The sequence below is a fragment of the Pteropus alecto genome, unplaced genomic scaffold (assembly GCF_000325575.1).
Source record: "Pteropus alecto unplaced genomic scaffold, ASM32557v1 scaffold103, whole genome shotgun sequence".
NCBI classification, from domain to species: domain Eukaryota; kingdom Metazoa; phylum Chordata; class Mammalia; order Chiroptera; family Pteropodidae; genus Pteropus; species Pteropus alecto.
Genome location: NW_006436288.1, coordinates 13,230,351 through 13,249,213, shown reverse-complemented (window position 1 = coordinate 13,249,213; position 18,863 = coordinate 13,230,351). Strand labels below are relative to the sequence as shown.

Below are 18,863 nucleotides of genomic sequence, written 5' to 3'. Positions count from 1 at the left end.
ATCATCAAGGAAGGCACACGACTGTATTAACCCTTAAGAAACATTACTCTGATGGCAATGTGGAGAATAAATTAAAGAAGGGCAAAACTGGAAGCAATCAGAGACATATTGCTAGATACTTTTGCACCCAACTAAGGGGCATTGTCCCATTTACAGCCTCTGCAGAGGGGATGGAAAGCTTTCAGGTAGCCAGGTTTTCTGCCACAAATATTCTACCCAATTGATTGAACTCAATTAATTGAACCAGTCTAAATTATCTGCTTCTGGAAAGGTCACAACCCCTCAGATGTATTTTGCCCACCGTCATTTATTATTTACTAAGCGTAATTAGACTCCCCGTTCTGGGTTAACCTCAGAAAGAAGAAGCTCCTTAATATTTTTATACCATTGAAATTGCCAGGCCAGATGTGGCCATAGTGAGTGGAAACAGTACTACTTTTCTGAGACGGTCCAGAAAATTTTCAGAAACTCTCAGGCATGTTGTTAGTTTCTCTAAGATCTGTATTTCCAGAATTACTCCGTAAATATATTTTATCTGTTTATATGTTTACATTTGTCTCTTCTGTCAGATTGTAAGTTCCATCGTAGTAAGCCCCATCAAATTCATCTTGTAATGTGGTACCTAAATATTTCAGTACTCTGGCTCAAAAACACGTTTAGCAAATGTTCAATGCATGAGTGAATGAATGAATGAATGATGGCTCCCATAGACCGAGGGAACCCCGTCCTCTTGTGGGATGGATCGCATGGTCCCCACAAGTCTGCCACGGAACAGGCTCCGTTGTGATGCCCACACAGTTCTAGGACTACCAGAAAGGGCCGTCCCGTCTGCATCTGTTTCATTTGGAAGCAGCTGGGGAGAGCCCCGCCGCCAGGTCGCTTCCCCAGCTGCCGGGGCCGTTTTCAGCACACGGCATGGCGGCCGCCTGCGGGAGGCAGCGGGCCGAGCCCTGCTCCGAGGCCAAGACGCGGTACGCGCGCCGGCCGCTGGGGGGCGCCCGCCCAGCCTTACGCTCGGGGGAAGCGGCCGCCGTAAAGGAAGCGCCGTTTCCTCTCTGACTTCTCCCGCCTCCCACCGGCTGTCGTAAAAGGGTGAATGGAGAGCGAGTTGTGGGGGGGTGGAAAGGGAGGACAGGGGGCGCGGAGTCAGAGTGGCGCAGCAAGTGGCTGCAGGTGGCGACGGTGGCGGGGAGTGGGGAGTGAGGTAGTCCGGGGGTCACGGAGAAGGAGGCTGAGAGGGTCGAAAGGAAAACTCAAGCTGCAGTCTGGCCTACTGGTCCGGGGGCCGCGGAGCCCCCACCCGGGGAGATGGACCTCAACCGAATCATCCAAGCGCTGAAGGGCACCATCGACCCGAAGCTGCGGATTGCAGCCGAGAATGAGCTCAACCAGGTGAGGAGCAGGCCCGCGGCGTCCCCTGCCTCCGGCTGCCCGGGCTGTCCCTCCTCGGCGCCCCTGATCGCCACCCCCACCGGGGCTCCGAGCCCGGCGCTGCTCTCGGCCCGGGGCGCCCCCCGCCCCCGCCCCAGCCTGGCGGCGCTCCCGGGATCTTTCCTGAACAGCCCTCGCACCTGTTGGCCGCCTTTGCATCTTTTCATGTCGTTTTCCTTCCCCAGTGCAGCTTGTTGAGCCGGCTTGGTCCGCAAAAAGCGGCTTTAGCAACCTTTGCCAGTGTTTTCAGGGTGAGATTTCTTGAAGTACGCTGACTTGGGGGCGCGGGTAGGAAAATTCACTTAAAATTCGAATCTGAGTTCAGCTTTTCTCCAGACCCAGCCCTTTTTAGGTGTTGCTCTGGGAAACCCTGCCCATTGCCTGCTTCTGTGGGGCTGGCAGGGCTGTTTTGACACTGATTGGCAGAGTTTTGTTGGAGCGCTGGGAAATGCTGTCGGGAGAGTGCTATGGGAAGAGTAGGCAGTTTTCATGGTGGGACTGCTTTACAAAAGACACGTCGAATAATACTTGTTTGGAGGGATTTCTAATAAGCGCCAAAATATGTAAGACTTTCTTTTATTCCCCCGTCCTCGATTCTTACTAACTAGCCTTGACCTGGTTCCAGCGATACTACCGACATTCCCAAATTTTAATGATCTCACACTCTAGCTTATTTTTTCCTCTTCACCTGTAAGAATTAATCATAGACTTTTCACTAAAAAGTACCTATTAAGGTCTAGCCCCAGGATAGAATGACAGCTGTTTGAGGTCGTGATAATCCTTAAAATATAAAGGAATACTCCTAAATTAGTGGTTCTCAAAGTGTTGCCCGGGATGAGCAGCGTCAACATCACCTGGGAACTTGTTGGAAATGCAAATTATGGGGTTTTACTCTAGACTTAAGAAGTCAGGAACTTGGAGAGTGTGTTTTAATTAGCTAGCTAGGTGATTCTGTGCTTCCTGTAGTGTGAGAACGACTGTCCTAAGTGAACGTTTCTGTAGTTGACTAAGATATTCTCTAGCTGGAGTTGGCTTTCAAGTGCAGGTATGCCTGGGGACTCTTTGAAAGGGATGACTCTAATGGGAAATCTGGGTGGAGCTTGGAGTAAGCGTGAGTCCAGGATTTCCAAAAGATAAAAGGGAGAGTGAAAACACTGACTCATGGGTGAAGGTTGAGTTGAAGGGAAGCCCAAAGGAAATGTACTGGTGCCTCGAAAAGAAAAGGACTCTTACTCAGAATAGGAGAAAGTTAAAATCAGTACCTGTCCAAGTCTTTGCATAGTAGAAGTACTATTTGTTGATTGGCTAGAAAAGTAGTAATCCAGGGGTTGGTTAGGAGGAACAAAACAAGAGCTGAACTTGCAATCTACTAGTATGAACAGGGGAGTTGGCCTGTCAGCTACTCCCTCTCCTCACAATGAGGCCAGATGTTACTTTGATAACGTCAATAGGGATCGGATCTTTGATACCATGCTATACTTTCCTGCCTGTTAGCCTACCCTTTCTTTATTTCTGATTCATCAATATGTAAGTGCAATTGACTTTATAGAAGTGGAAAAGAGAGATGGGAGAGCCTGAAGAACTAGAAGAGACATTTAGAACCCAATTCTATCTTTTTCTTCATGGTATTTCAATCCAAATCCATTTCATTCTCACTTTTCCCTGCCCCATATTCCCCTAGGTCATCACAGACCACAATTTCCTCTGCAGCTTCTAAAAGTAGCTTATTGCTATGCTACTCATATAGCAATTGTATTTTGTATAGTGCTTTGGATTGTAATATGCTCTCACTAAGTAGTTTTTTGACTTGTCTGTAAGTAGAAGACTAAAGTATGCCACACAACCTTGTAGGAAAACATGGTTATAATGTTAGGTTTTGTATGCTTATTTTACTTTTACCATTCTGCTTTGTTGGGTAAATAAACAGGTGGATAATTTACCATAAGTGATTAGGGGCAAGCTCATTTCTTTTAGTCTAGGTCCCTCCTCAGCAAATATGTTCTGCATAGAAAATGGGAGTAGTTTCTACAGTGTACTGATTATTTGTTAGTTTCCATTTAGAAGACTAGGCATCTTCAAAATATAACAGCCTTATTTGGAACTATATTATTCTGGGGCCATCATAATTTCCATTACCAGTGACTAGTTCCTTGATTGCTATTTGCGATGTTGTTTCTGTGGGAAAATGCATTTTCATTTTTATCTCAGGATATTAAGAATGCATTCTGTGCGCATTCCTCTTGGTATAGAGCCCCAGAATTCCCTTTAGCAGCAGCATAGGGAGGTAGGAATGGGTAGATATCTTGCTCCAGTAACTCATCTAGAAATGTGTCGTCTTTTAATAAATCATTCTCCACATGACCTCAACAGGGAAATAAGGATATGTGCTTTCATTGCCAAGCTCTAGAATCCCTGCTTTTCCATGTATCTGTAGGTATCATTTCTATTGCCCTTTGAGAGAGTTCACTTATGTGAATAACATGTTTATGTTATATTGCAGATACTAGTATAAGACTCTGCTCTCATAGAGCTTACATTCTAGTGGGGGATGCAGACAAGTAAATAATATAATTTCAGATCATGACTGCTATACAGAGATTTGAAGCCTTAGAGTTTGTTGGGATGTATGTATAGCATGATCATTCTCTGAGGAATGACAATGAGTAGAGACCTAGGTGTTGTGAAGGAGTGAACGAAGTGGAGAACTGGGAGAGGAACAGAGGGAAGGGTAGGTTCAGTAGAGACCCTTAACTTGGCGTGTTGGAGGACTAGAAAAGTTAATGTTGAGGGGGCAGAGAGGCAGAGAATGGGAAACATAGGTCTTTGCTTTAAATGAGTTCTCATAAAATGCAGAATTTAGCTAAGCAATTAAGGTCTTTAAGAAAACTTCCTAGATACAAAGTAAATATCTTCAAGAAGTCATTGAGAAATGTCTTATTATTTTTCTTAGAAACGTGAAGCCCAAAGTGGAAAAAGAAATTGGATAAATATTTGTGAGTTAAGTAGTATGAGAATACATCTGAATTTACCATTGTATGTTTTAACTGGCTAAGTTTACATAGATTGAGTCAAGGCTGAAAGGAGAAGACGAAAAGTTGCAGAAGGTCTTTGAATTAGCAAACAGTTGCAAAAAGAGGAGTTCCAAAATGTGTACAATGGCAACAGTGTTGAAATAAAAGTAGTTTCCCCAATAACTACTTTCATATAAGTAGCATTAATCTAAGTGTAAAGGTTGTTTTGTACGTAATGTGTAGATTTTTAAAAGAATAAAATTATATAGATTAGAACTGAACTATGTAGGTATTTTAATCTTTGATTCACTACAAGATCTTCCAGTATTTCAGAAGTTACAAACAAGAGTTATAATAATGCAAATGTGGAAATTGTTGGAGATTGGGCTAAATCTGTATTAATTTTGACTTCTGTAAACTGGTGTTAAAAGAAATTTTTCTTTTAAAATTCTGGTTGTTTCAATTGTGGACAAAAGAATTTACTTCATATACAACAGATTTAAGATTCCGAGGTTTATACAGGATAAAAGGAAGAAAAATTAATAAGATAATTCAAAATTTTACTGAAAGATACAGAAAGGTTTGGAAAGCACGATGTTCTTGGCTGGAAAGGATCAATATTTTAAACCTGCTAGTTTTCTCCAAAAATTTTAGTCAAAGATTTATTTTAATAAATGCTGTTATAAATAAGTAGGAAACATCTTTCCTACTTAAATTAAAAAATTAAATGGTATGCATAAACCTAGTGGTGTATCGAAAGGGATGCCACCATAGAACCAGGCTTGTGGGTTCTTGAATAGACTCTCTGTGTCATTTGTCTGACTTTTAGCCTTGCTGAGAATTTACGAGTCTTTTCTGGAAATGTCAGTGGGCAAGGCCAAGTATAAGCTCTGTTAATACGGTCTAGGTAGTAGACATCTGGTGGAATATGGTCAGAAGGAATGTATATTTTTGTTCTTCTAAAGTCATCATAGCTGAACTCAGGAGTAGGTCAAAGTAGACATTTCTGTGGGGTGAAATGACCCAGGCAGCAGGCACTTTGTCAACACAGGACATTTGTTAGGTTTAAAAGATGCTCCAGCACCAGAGGGCAGCTGCTGATGACAGCTCTCAACACTGTTCCAATCTGGGCTGGTTCCTCTCCATAGCTCATACATAGCTATTTAATGTTATTTTGTCTATTTTCCTGTATCAGATCTTCTGTTTTCTGTAGCACATGTTTTTCTCTTTGTCAAAAATACCATAAACAAAATCGAAGCATAGATAATCTGGGAAAAAACACTTGCAATAGATAGGTCGAATAAAAAGGTGAGATTGTAAATTCAGAAATAGTTCTTAGAATTTATTAAGACTAAAGCAAATATTCCATGTACAGAAGGATAAAGAGAATAAGAAATTTGTAGGAAAAAACAAGTAGCCAACAAACAGGAAAAAATTCAACCTTTAGGAAATGTAATTTAAAATATGAATAGGGTTTTAAAAATTTGAAGGAATGATAATGCTAATCCCTATACTAGATGGATGGACACACTCATATACTACTATTGAGAGTGTAAATTGCTACACCCTTTCTGGAGAGCATTTTGACCATATATATATATAAAAAAAATAAAATGTTCATATTCTTATATTCATCAATGCTAAATAATATTTTTTGATATGAAGTATTTTAATAATCTTTGTTTTACCTTGGAGAGCTTCTCTCACTTTAAAAGTTTTTCTTTTACTTACAGTGGTATATATGGTAACAGGTACTAATTTTCATTGATATTGCCCTATTTTATAAATTTTTTTTGTAATTTCAGTCCTACAAGATTATCAATTTTGCCCCCAGTTTGCTTCGGATTATAGTCTCTGACCATGTGGAATTCCCAGTACGCCAGGCAGGTGAGTTGGTTTTTTAGCCTTTATAAATATATTTATGGTGGAAGTAGAAGTGAGATTTTATTCTAAATATTTGTGATTGCTTAAAAAAATAGGAAACAAATATTTCTAATAGCTTAAAAAATCACTTTCTCTCTGGAAACTTAGAGGTCGATACTGAGCTCTTAAAACTCCCCTAGCTTTTTCTTGCCTCTTCTTCCTCCACCTACCAATTCTTTGCCTCTGTAACTTTGTCATTTTTCCCCTTAGATTTCTCGATTTTGATAGCTTAATTGCCCTAATTTTTTTATGATTCCTGGTGGTTAGCTTTTGGGCCCAGAGATTAATACCGTAAATTTATACATGTGGATCTGAGCTCCATTCATGTGTCGGATCATATAGGTAATGTATTGCACGGATGTCCCTAACTGTATGATTGGGGAGCGGGACTTTTGTTTTAAACATGAAACTTACTTTTAAGTCAGTGAGACCTTATGGTAGTTCCATAATGTTGTATATTGGTCATTTGGTGGTGGTTGTTGTTTGTGTTTGCTTTTTTAATGAACTAGTCATTAGAGCCCAAAAAGTAAAAAAATGGAGAAAGCCTTGGAGTATCCTGAGTCCTGAAAAGATAATAACTTCAAGGGAAATGATAATAGCTAATTAAAAAAATATATATTTAAAAAGACTTTTTAAATTATGTTTGTGACATATACTCATTATAAATAATTTGGGCGATATAGAAGAATACCAAGAGGAAAGCAAAAAAACTACTCAACATTCATCACTCAGAAATGACTATCATTCACATTAGGTAAACATTAGTCTTTGCATGTGTTTGGGTAGAGGATAGATAAACAGCTTTATAGAAATGGGATCATACTCTATGTGCTGATAAAAATATTTAATTTTAGTTGAACAAAACAATAAAAAATGTAAGGAATCATCAAGCTTTGGGGAAATAGTTATAATAATATGTATGATTTCCTGAAAGAACCCTTTGTGCTTATGATTAGAAGAACCTCTGAAAAACATTCACATTGGAATATTTTTTTACTTTAATAAGGTTTATACAACTTCTGTGTAAGTCTTTTGAAATCATTGCTTTCAATTTTACTTAATCTTTGGTTTATAAAATAGGCTGTTCTTAAACCACATTTTGCTAAATGGAACCTATTTTAATAACCTAAGTGTTTATAGGGCCATTACGAAGTTCCTGTGAAGTTTTGTGGAAGTCGTATTTTTAAAGATCTTAAAGCAATTTATTAAACTAATATGTTTTCTTTATATAACATAAACATTGCAAAAACACAGCATTTTTACATTAGATTGGTGCATGGTTCTCCAATTTTTTTTTTCTATAGACGTGGGCTTTAAAATGTGACAAAAAACAGTTTATATTACACATGCTTTTTTATCATTTCCTTTTTTATTTAGCCATGTACCCTTGGGAGATTGCGCCATGTCAGTGCATGTGCATATACTTTACTCTTTATAATAATTGTTCAGTATTTCTTTGTATAGAACTACCATAGTTTATTTAAACAATTTGATATTAATGGATATTTCCTTTATTGTCGCTTTTTGTTATCATTGATGCAGACAATGCTAAAATGAGTATCCTTAGACATATATCTCTGGATATTTGTGGGAATATTTTTATAGAATAAATTATAAGAAATGGAAATGCTAGATCAATGGATATTAATGATATTATCATTTAGAATTTTGAATCTGATCACCAAGTTGCTTTTGCTTGCTTTTTCTATCAACAGTGCATTAGAATGTTAGGCTCCTCATATCACAACCAGATCTGTACAACTTTGAATCTTAATAACTTAGGTAACTAAGGTTTGATATAAAATATGAACTGCATTTAAAGGCAATTTTTTTCTTTATAATTTATGTAGATTTCAAATCTGTCACAGGACAGAGTTTATCTTGGTGGTTGATCATTTTCTAATTTATTAGGACAACTTCTATCTTAGAGCATCTATAGTATCATAGAGTTTGAAATACACTGTGTAAAATTCTACATTATCCTAAATTTAAGTGCCATTTATAAATTTTCTCTTATTTAATCTATTATTTAAAAACAAGGATGTCCCATAAGAATCTTATGGTGACACCCAGACAGATAATTTATCCCTTTAGTATGACATTCAAAAAAGAATGATGATCTTTTATATATAAAAAAATTAGCCTGTATAATGGTGTAAATTATTATGCTAATATTAACTGGAAAGACATAAAATTCTGCAAAATATTAAGTTATTGATTTTTTATGTGAGCAATTCTGAGATATTCTTGCTACAATCAAGCAAGCTCATTAATGACATTTCTCACTGTGAAGAAATGGAAAAAAAATTGTTCTTGGCAAGCAAAACAAAATAAGTTTGGATGTTTGCTCTACTGTTTTCCTTTTATGGTATTGATAAGTTTACTAACATTAGTATCATACAATGTGCAGAGAAGGGATTCCATCTTAAATGTAGGGTAGTTATGATCAGGAATCTCTCAAGTGACTTTGTTTCCAGTTATTTTACTCCTTACCACTGAAGGGAAGAGACACTCTAATATATGTAAATTTAGGTTTAGAAATGTACTTTATTTAGTACATTTTAGAGTTTCTGTGAGCAGAAGAGTAGTTTGGATTTAAAAGTGGTAGTTAAGGGGTATTACATCTGAAGAAGTCATTGCTGATGACTGATGTAGAATCATCATTTGAAAAAAAGCATGGTTTCTGTTTTCTCTATGTTGCCTGCTTTTTGTTATCCTTTTTTTGGTATGTATTTTTGAAAGATGGATAGGGAGAGGATACAAAAATTCAGTTTGTAGTTGTTATTCATAGGTTATTTATTTGTCAAAGTTAATTAGCATTCTAGAGTACAGAACTTAGCAATAAACAGAAAGAACTCTGATCAGTCCAGAAGCACTTCAGGAAGCTCTTTTATTAAAACTCATGTGTCATATTTGTAGAAAGCTCCTTGGGTCTTATTCAGAATCTTTTAAAACTTGTTTTGATATAATATACATATATTGCTGTCTGATTTCCTACGCTTGACAAATTCAAGTAAGAATAAGAGAGAAGGGCTACCAATATGATGAAAAAGGGAGAAGCTTAGAAACATCAACTCAGAAAGCACAGCATCTCCTTCACTGAGTTTATAATAGGACCCATTTTTTCCACTTTGAGGTTAGGAAAACCCAGTTGACCTACGTGGTTGTGGCTCTGGGTCAAGGGCATAGAACTTAAGTGGCTCTTCATTGTGCTTGAGATGGAGAGCAGTGTCTGTATGTTTTAGAAAGTTAATTTCAAACTTAAGATATTTGAAACAATAAGTGGATTTTGCAGGAAAAAAAGTTTAATACTTTATTTCTTCATGACTGGATTAAGATAATATTTGTATTTTATTTCTTGGCTTTGCAAATGGTTAAATAGATACCTGAATTAAATGATTAAAGGGTGGTTTTTAGATTATTGATAGAGTCTCAATTAAATTTGGTATTTTTCTTTCATTATCCTTAGCAATCCATGGTTATCTCTAAGTGTAATATTCTCTTTTCAAATTATTACATTAAGTTAAATTTTATTTTAACTAATTACAGATTTACTTCAACATATACAAATTAGTCGGTGTGCCTTTTATATAGGCCATCTTGTATAGTGCCCCATAATAAAAATATTTTTTAGTTATAAAATTAACAGCATTTAATGATTGAATTATAAGTAAGTCTGTGCTTTTACCATGTCTGTATCTTTGCTGTCTGAAGTTTACTTTTAATTTTCAAGACTAGTTCTATAGGGATTAAAATGCTTTTGTGTATAATAAAGTTGCTTTTTCTTATTGTAAAGATTAATCTCATGAAATCAGTCTGAACTGTTGACAGATTCTTAGATCATTTATTCATATTGTAAGTCTATACATTTTTATTGCCAGTCACTGTTATATAATATAAATGTACTGGGATAAAAGATGGTATTTAATACAGAGCCTGTGTGGTCTAAATTAAAAACAAATTAGACAAAATTCCAATCCCTGTCTCTGCCTGCCTGTCTGTCCGTCTATCTGTCTGTCTGTCTGTCCATCTGTCTGTCCGTCTCTCTGTCTCTCTCTCTTAGACCTTTGTTGAATCAAAACTAATGAAAGAGTAGCTTATAGAATGTCAAGTTTATAATTCTATTAAATTTCTGTTGCATAGTAGCCAATGTAGAACATGTTGGTTTATTTTCTGTTAATGTTTTTAGGAGCCACTTTAGTTTTATGTTAAAATTAGAATGCAGGGAGAGTTGGGTGGGCAAAGAAGGGAGAGGAGAAACTTAAGGGAAGTTAAAATGCTTTGTAAATCACATCTCTTTGTTCTTATCTATTAGGTATATATAAGAATACACATGTTCAGTGTTCAGCTGGGATGCTTAGAAAGCCTCAGATTCCCTATCAAAACCCTGTAGCAGTATGTCAGCTTAGTTTTTTCAGAAACCTTTTATTAAATGTTGACGCGAGTTAAAAAGAATGGGAACAAAATCATTGATTATGTATTTGATAGAAATAAATAGATAAGAAACTTCTTGAGATTTTATAAAAATATTTGAAAGCTGATGTCCTTTTCTCTTCTTATATTTATAAGTAATAAGTATTTCAAAAGTGTTAGGTAAAAATTACCAATACTATAAAAAGCATAAATATTTCAGAGTGCAGGATAGTAGCCAGTGAAAGAAAAACCAGAAAAGCAAGCTACGTGAAGGACAGTAGAAATTCAGCTATTTGTCAACTCAGAATTAGGCATTATGAACATTGTGACTCTTATGATCTCCAAGTACATTTAGTAGGGTTTTATTTAGACCACCTTGTATTTAGTCTAAGGATACATACTTGATTCCTAGATCATTTTTCTCTCGTGTAAACTCTGGAGATTGATTTAATGAAATGTTTTCTGCCTAGACTTTCTTTACTAGCTGAAGAGAAACTAAATTATCCATTTTCCTTTCCCCACTTGGCTATTTATAACTGTAAGATTTTCCATTTTTGCTGGGTATCATGTTTAAGATTGACAGGTTTAGCTTTTCGTGCTCTGTAAAGCCGAATTAAAGCTATCTTTTTGATACTGCTACATTAGCATTTTTTTCCCCCTCTAATTTAGCTGCCATTTACTTGAAAAACATGGTGACACAGTACTGGCCAGATCGAGAACCTCCACCGGGAGAAGCAATATTTCCATTCAACATTCATGAAAATGATCGCCAGCAAATACGTGATAACATTGTGGAAGGAATAATTCGGTCTCCAGATTTAGTGAGGTACAATACCTATATGATTAATAGGAAGCACAAAATATATGGATGGCGGGGGGAGGTTGGATTTAATCATTAGCCTCCAATTTGTTATTTTAAAGAGGTAAAGTAATGAAGATGGCACTCACTATTGTTTTACTTATTTGCCTTTGCATTTATAATTGTTTGCAATATTTTGGAAGATTTAGTTGCTTTAAGTTGCCACAAAAAGTTATATATGGCAAAAATTATACTTAACTAAAATTATATAAATTCTAGCTATTTAAATAACTTATGTTCTTAGTTATAATCTCTTGACTTTTTATTTTACTGTGTGCTTTCTTTTTCCAGACCTAGAAATTGACTTATAGGAGATTTAACCTACCACTTTTCTTAAGATTTTACCTATCTTTTATTCATTTTTATGAACTAAGTATCTTTTCCTTTGGAGAAGACAGGATAGAGTAGGTATAAACTAGAAGAACTGTCTCTGTTTTTTCAAGTTTAGATTAGGTGCTCTAAAGTTGCACTATCCAATAGAACTTTCTGCGCTGATGGAAGTCTTCTGTATCCGCACTGTCCAGTAGTTAGCCATGTGGCATACATGGCTGTTGAGTACGGGAAATGTGGCTAGTGTAACTGAGGAGCTGAATTTTAAATTTAATTTTGATTAAAGTGTGCACATGTGGCTAGTAGCTGCCCTGTCTATTGGATAGCACGGCTATAGAGTCATAAAAATTTTCAGTTTTAAAATAGAAGTAAATTTTTTTCAACATGAGCTATCATAATTAGGTTTCTTTTGAAAATAGAGAAGGGAAATAGATAAAATAGGTAGGAGAATGAAATTGTTTAATGTCAAGAGATAGAACTTGTTCTCTGGGTGTCCAATGTACATTATGACGTAAGAAGGAGAAACGGAAGAAATTGTGAGGGGAACAGTGAGGAAGGAGAACAAACATCGAACTCCTCTTTGTGTAGTTATTTTGTCAGTGAAAAGGAGAAAATAGGTGTACTTATTCAAGAAAATTATCATTATTCTCATTGGTTGCCCAAATGTCAACCTGGCAGTGACTTCCCTATGGTACCATCATCTATCTATTTCTTGTCAAAATCTCTACATTTTCAGATCTCTCTGAATCGTGCAGTGCTTCTACACAGTAATGTATGAAAGGATGGGCATTCATAGCCATCGTTTGCTTGGTTGGAATGAGAAAGGATTGGGTGGGTCAACCTGAAGATGAAATTTTAAAAACTCTCTTGAGATCCACCAAAAAATAAAAATAAAATAAATAACTTTTAAAAACAGAAAAGTTTTAGTTTTATTGCATGCAAATGTGACCTACTGGTTGTTTAGGAACGGCCCGCTGGTGAGAGCTTTATCTTTATGAGATAGTTCTTTGTGGCTTTGCTTTTATGTCTTGAAGGCTTAACTGTAATCACTCTTGAAGAAACATTCTCGAAGTTTATTTAAGAGTATTGCAAAGGAAAACTTTCAAATAGAATTGGTAACATAAGGAAAAGGACATTTTATTTGTTTCATTTCAGTGAATCCAAGTCATTGGCTGTTCAACTCACGTGACACACACTTAAAAAATTTTTTTTTCCATTGTGGAATCCTAATTAGCTAAGTACACTTTCTAACCATTTGCAAATGATCATGTAAGGCCATATTGATAATTTGTAGAAGAGAAATTTTTTTCCTTATTTTCTTTTCAATGACAATTACAGTTGAGATCCTGTTGAGAAAGTGATTATTGGCCTAAGTGTTAAGACATCACGTCTTTTATTATTTAACTTTGCAGTTTTATTAAAGGGATTCCTCTTTTTCTGTTTTCCCATGCCTTTTTTCTGTATATTTTTGGAAATAGCTATTAGATTTCCTCTTTAGGAATTGCCAGCGTGTGTTTGATACTCAAAAACAAAATTTAGTATCTCAGGAAGCTTTGATAGGTGCAGTATACTGTGTTGGCTGTTAACTAATAATGGATGGTTCAAGGTTTTGGCTCACAGAGATGCTTCCTACCATTATGTAGGCCTTTGTTTTACTTATTCTGACCATTTTTAAGCTGTTTGTCTAGTTGAAATGATACAATACTTTGTTTTGTTTTGTTTCCCCCTTAGGATATAATAACCAAAATACAAAAGGCTGGGAAATTTTGCAAAGCTGAAGTGGATTCATTGTCTTTTATAAAAAACTTTTTACGAATTTTTTAAATTAATTTTTTCTCAAAGCTGTATTTAGGATAAGACCATTTGAAAAGTTTTATTTATTTTAAGAAATTACTTGTTTTCTTTATTTTCAGTAAGTTGAGCCATTGAAGGTTTTCTTTACAAGATTGCTCTTTGTCCTCCCACCTCAGGTATATAACTGAATAATGTAGGCAAAGAGGAGTTAGAGTGATTTTATGTAAAATATTAGAGGTCTTTGAAACCTGATATTTATAATTACTTAGATTGTGGACTTTTTCTTCTCCCTTATAGAGTCCAGTTAACAATGTGTCTCCGTGCCATCATTAAATATGATTTTCCTGGTCACTGGCCAGCAGTTGTCGACAAGATAGACTATTACTTGCAATCACAGAGCAGTGGAAGCTGGCTCGGCAGTTTATTGTGTTTGTATCAGCTAGTGAAGACATATGAGTAAGTTGGTCTCTATTGCCTGAAAATACTAGCCTGTATTAACTTAGAGCTAAATTGCATAGAGATGTCTGCTGTGGGTGTTCTGCAGAATCAGGTTAATTTGGCAAATACTGGGTTAAGCACAGTTAAATATGTTTATTTACTACAGTTATTCAGAGAACCTTTAATCTGCTAATGTACCTTGCTAATCTTTGAGGCAGTGATATGATAATATAGTGCTTCTCAAATTATTTGTTATTTTCAGAGGACCATTTATTAACAGCTTTCCTTGGAAACTCTGATATAGAAGTACCTTAACATATATCTTCAAATGAGGACATTATTAAGTAAATTAAATATTTAACTTTTTAGATGCAAAATAGAAAATGTTAAAGTTTCTTTGCTAGTGATTTTGTTTTCCATAAAAGTTAACTTGGGAGGTGGCAGACAAGTGTTTTCTGATTTCTACAAGGACTGCTCCTTGTACATGCAAAGTCCTGTAATTTTCTTTTTTAAAAACTAGTTAGTTCATACTCTGCAGAATTTTGAGAAGATATTTTAGATTCGTAGCAGTTCAAGTGATCTAAGAGCACCTAAGTTTGTAAACTATTCCAACTTCTCAATCTTGGATAGTATAAGAAATGTTTTTTTCTCCCACATTATTTATTATATTACAGATATGTCTGTTTAAACAGACATATCAACTTGTTAACTTGTATTTTATAGGAAGAATTGTGGCATGATGAATATTAAGTAGTAGGAAAATTTATATAGGAAAGTTGTAAAATAGTCTTGGATTCTTTTTAACTAGTCTAATTCTTTATGGAGAGATTTTAGGCATTCTGCCTAAAACAGGAGTGTGCTCTTTTAAAGTTCCTTCTAAGTTATTCTAACAATCCAAACAGAAAGTATAAGCCAATGGTTAGAATGTTTTTGTTTTGTTAGCTTTGTATAGTTCAAAATATATTTTTTCATTCATTACTTATAGCTCTTTTATAGGGGGAGAAATTATTTTTCTTTTTATTTGTCTTTGCTCATGTAGATATAAGAAAGCAGAGGAAAGAGAACCTCTTATAGCAGCAATGCAAATATTTCTGCCTCGTATTCAACAACAGATCATGCAACTCCTTCCCGATTCCTCGCATTATTCTGTTTTACTACAGAAACAGATTCTGAAAATCTTTTATGCACTTGTTCAGGTAAGTTTCTATTGCAGAAGAGAAATATGGGTGGGCTTTTTTTTTTCTTTTTTCTTTTTTGCCTGATAAATGGAAAGTACTCAATAGTGTCAGTTATGGTTAAAAATTATTATATATTCTCACAAATATTTCTTAAAACAAAAAAACATTTGTTGAGCCTGAGAGAACAGGCTCAACATAAGAGAACAGGCTCACAGAAATTAACTCGATTGTCCAAGTTTATCTGAATGGCAGAGCTGAGATTCAGTGTCCTTATGCCTTTTACTCTAGTATCTGAAGTGCTGGGTATGGAAGAACCAGGGTTGTTAACTGCCCTAAAACCTGATCACTTGAATAATCTGTCCATAACATTCTGTCTGCAAATTAGTTATGAGTATAGGAAAAGAAGAGAGTCCTTCATTGGGAAATCATACTGATGATGGCAGTTTCTTTGCATTTGACCTTATTTAAATCTAACAAGATTTAGTGGCTCATTTTCCTTTATTTAAAATACTTTTTCTGATTTGAAGGGTATAAAGAATATTAATATGATAATCTACAAAGTAATTAGAAGAAGATAGAGAAAGGAGTGTTTTAAATATAAAAATATTTAAAAGTTTAATTCTTAGAAGACTTGGGTAAATTATTTAGATCTTGGTGGAGGAGGAATAATTATTGTCAGTCTAAGCTGTCTGATGATGAATTAAACCTCTCTTACATGCTTTTTAGTTAAATTAGTCATGGCAAGAGGGTAGTTTTGTCGAGCTAGAGAGCCAAGATAGTTTGTTTTTGTTCTTGGCTTCATTTGTGACTTAAGTTCTTTAGTACTGTTTCCAAATATTTTACTTTAATAAAGATTTTTATTTTTAGCCTCATCTTTTAATAGAGAAAGTTGGAGGTAGATTTTTTTTCAGCTCAGCTTTTTTTTGGCGGGGATGGGGCAGAGGGAAGAAGAGAATAAACTAGGATACTAGGAAAATATGTTCCCCCACTCTCCTACCTTTCTTTTCTTTCTTTCTTTCTTTCTTTCTTTTTTTTTTTTAAGTAATAAGGAAGGAAGATGTATGGTGTGTTTGCTTTTTTATTAAAGTATTTTTCAGAAATTTTCCTCAGGAGAATCACTTTACTCTGAGGCAAATATTTTTTATTCAGTGAGATGTTTTGCCATTAGATATAGTAATATCCCATTTATTCAGAGGTTAGATTTTCCTTTCCTATCTGGAGAAGCATAGCCAGGAATCAGGAAGTAAGATAGAGGCTAATGAAATAATTTTCCTAAAGCTTCTAACTCTACTTGATTTGCTAAGAGGACAAAATCTAAGATGTTTTATCTCAACATATATAGGCTAAAATCTAAAAAAAACCAATGAAAAACCTCAACATTTTAAACCATTTTGGTAATCTGTTATATGCTCTTAAAGTAATATGCTCCCTCTGGGAATCTGGGGAGCAAAAATTTAGAAGGCTTTAAGAGGCACAATTATAGTGAGAATGTAAGTAAAAAATGATTGACAATTTAAGAAGAGGCAGACAAATTCGTGTTTTGAAAAGTATGATACAGTTAAATTAACTTTGTCTAAGTAGCATTTATCAATTATTTATTGTGTACAGGGCTTTTGGATACTTCATATGTACTTTGTCTAAAAGTGGACTCATCATCAGTCTCCCCCAATCCTCAGCTTGCTCCTCCTCTGTTCCCTATCTCAAGCCCAAACATTCCTCATTGCACTTAGAATAAAGTATGAACTTCTTAACATGGTCTGTAAAACTCTTCATCGCTCCACCTTATCTTTTGCCATCCTTGCCTTTGTGCTTTACACTCCAGCCATACTGAAGTTCTTTCAATTCATGAATAATAGATCATGCCCTCTCTTACTTCTGAGCCTTTAAAATACTTTATTTCTGCCTGGACTACTCTTCTGCTTTATGCCCTGCTCTTTCTCCAGGTCTCAGCTTATGTGTCTTTCCTGCAGGTTGTCTCTGATACTACCAGGCTGGGTTAGGTGGTCCTCCTCTTTGCCTTTATCAATATTGTATTGCTTTTATCTGTACAGTGTATCTTACCATATTGTAATTCCTTGTTTATATATGTTTTTTTTTTCCCCCTAACTGGAGTGTAAGCTTTATAAGGACAGAGACTATGTCTCTTACTTACCATTACATCCTTAGCATGCTCATGTAGCAGGTTTTGGAATGCGTGCATGCATAAGTGCTGTGCCTCATCTCCTGTAACTCACAGTGTAGTGGGGTGGCGGTGGGACCTACAGTAATACAATGGCTGTGGTATTATGCCACGGTACAGAAGAAAGTAATAGAAAAAATGTTTTGTGAGGTGGAGATTTTCATTAAAGTGGTTAAAATGAGTTCTCACCACAAAAAAAAGGTAATTATGTGAGGTGATAGAGGTGTTAACTAATCTTATTGTGGTAATAATTTCACAGTGTTTACATATATCAGTCATTTTGTATACCTTAAATTTATACCATGTTAAATGTCAGCTATATCTCAATAAAGGGGAAAAAGTGGTTAAAATGAAAAGTTTGACGAAGGGGTAAATGGTAAAAATCACTTATCCGAATCTCGTGCTGAATAAGTGAGACCTTACTGTATTACAGGTTTTTTTTTCATTTAAAAAGTAGCCCAGAGAAACAATTCATGGCATATATATGTCTATATTTTAAAATTTTAATTTATATATATGTTTATAGATCTGTTTTAAATTGAATTTTAGATTGAACCATATGAAATTACTGTTTTCTTTGTCAAATGTTAGCCATTTCATATATTTTAGCCTTCCAGTATAGATGAAATTGCTGATTTTTTTTTTGGAGGGGAGGAATTATTATTTGATATTTTTCTTTTGTTTTCAGTATGCACTGCCTCTTCAACTGGTGAATAACCAAACCATGACAGCGTGGATGGAGATCTTTCGAACTATTATTGACAGGACAGTCCCTCCTGTAAGAAAGGGCTTGTATTCTTAAGAAAAATATTTGTGGTAGACTGATTTATTATCATAGCCTATTTGGAAAAAAATTACTGTAATAAAAACGATAATACACACTCATTTTTAGAAAGTTCAGATAAGCAAAACTAATAAAGTAACTAATCCTAAATATGATAAAAACCATTTTAAAAAATTAGTATTTGTACTTGGATGGGAAACCACCTAGGAAGATCAGGTGCTATAGGTGTAAAAAATAAAAAAATAAGGGATTGTAAGCTGACAAGTTCCTTGTAATCTGTGAGGCCAACCAAGAGTTGCTTTGCCTAAATATTAAAAAAAAAAAAATTAGTATTTATTTCTCTAGCTTTTTTTCCTCTAGCCTTTATTTATAAAAATAGTATATGCAGGTACTGTTTTGAAATATGTTTTTCACTTAAAATCTATTGTAAATATTTTTTATGATTATGTTTTTATACTTTTATTTTTGTTGCATGCTTCATTTACTAGGTGTTAAAGTTTAGTTTTTTAATGTTTTAACTATA

The 18,863-nt window shown here is 35.1% G+C and overlaps 1 protein-coding gene and 1 long non-coding RNA gene across 4 annotated transcripts in view; one reads left to right on the top strand and one right to left on the bottom strand.

Moving 5' to 3' along the window:
• LOC107195740 overlaps positions 1-5,068 on the bottom strand; it is a 38,412-nt gene extending 33,344 nt beyond the window's left edge. The window contains exon 1 of the long non-coding RNA XR_001516965.2: positions 1,572-5,068. This is a non-coding gene — a long non-coding RNA (uncharacterized LOC107195740). The remainder of the gene's footprint in view (positions 1-1,571) is intronic.
• Positions 1,149-18,863, top strand: part of IPO8 (importin 8) — a 55,102-nt gene continuing 37,387 nt past the window's right edge. Inside the window, exons 1-6 of one of the 3 annotated variants that reach the window (XM_006912719.3) lie at positions 1,149-1,392; positions 6,248-6,329; positions 11,448-11,604; positions 14,059-14,217; positions 15,239-15,395; positions 18,245-18,334. In XM_006912719.3, the coding sequence (XP_006912781.1) occupies positions 1,309-1,392; positions 6,248-6,329; positions 11,448-11,604; positions 14,059-14,217; positions 15,239-15,395; positions 18,245-18,334 (729 nt within the window). In that variant the 5' untranslated portion in view covers positions 1,149-1,308. Of the gene's footprint in view, positions 1,393-6,247; positions 6,330-11,447; positions 11,605-14,058; positions 14,218-15,238; positions 15,396-18,244; positions 18,335-18,863 lie in introns of those variants that run through there. The other 2 variants (XM_025047345.1, XM_025047346.1) reach the window with 2 other exon arrangements.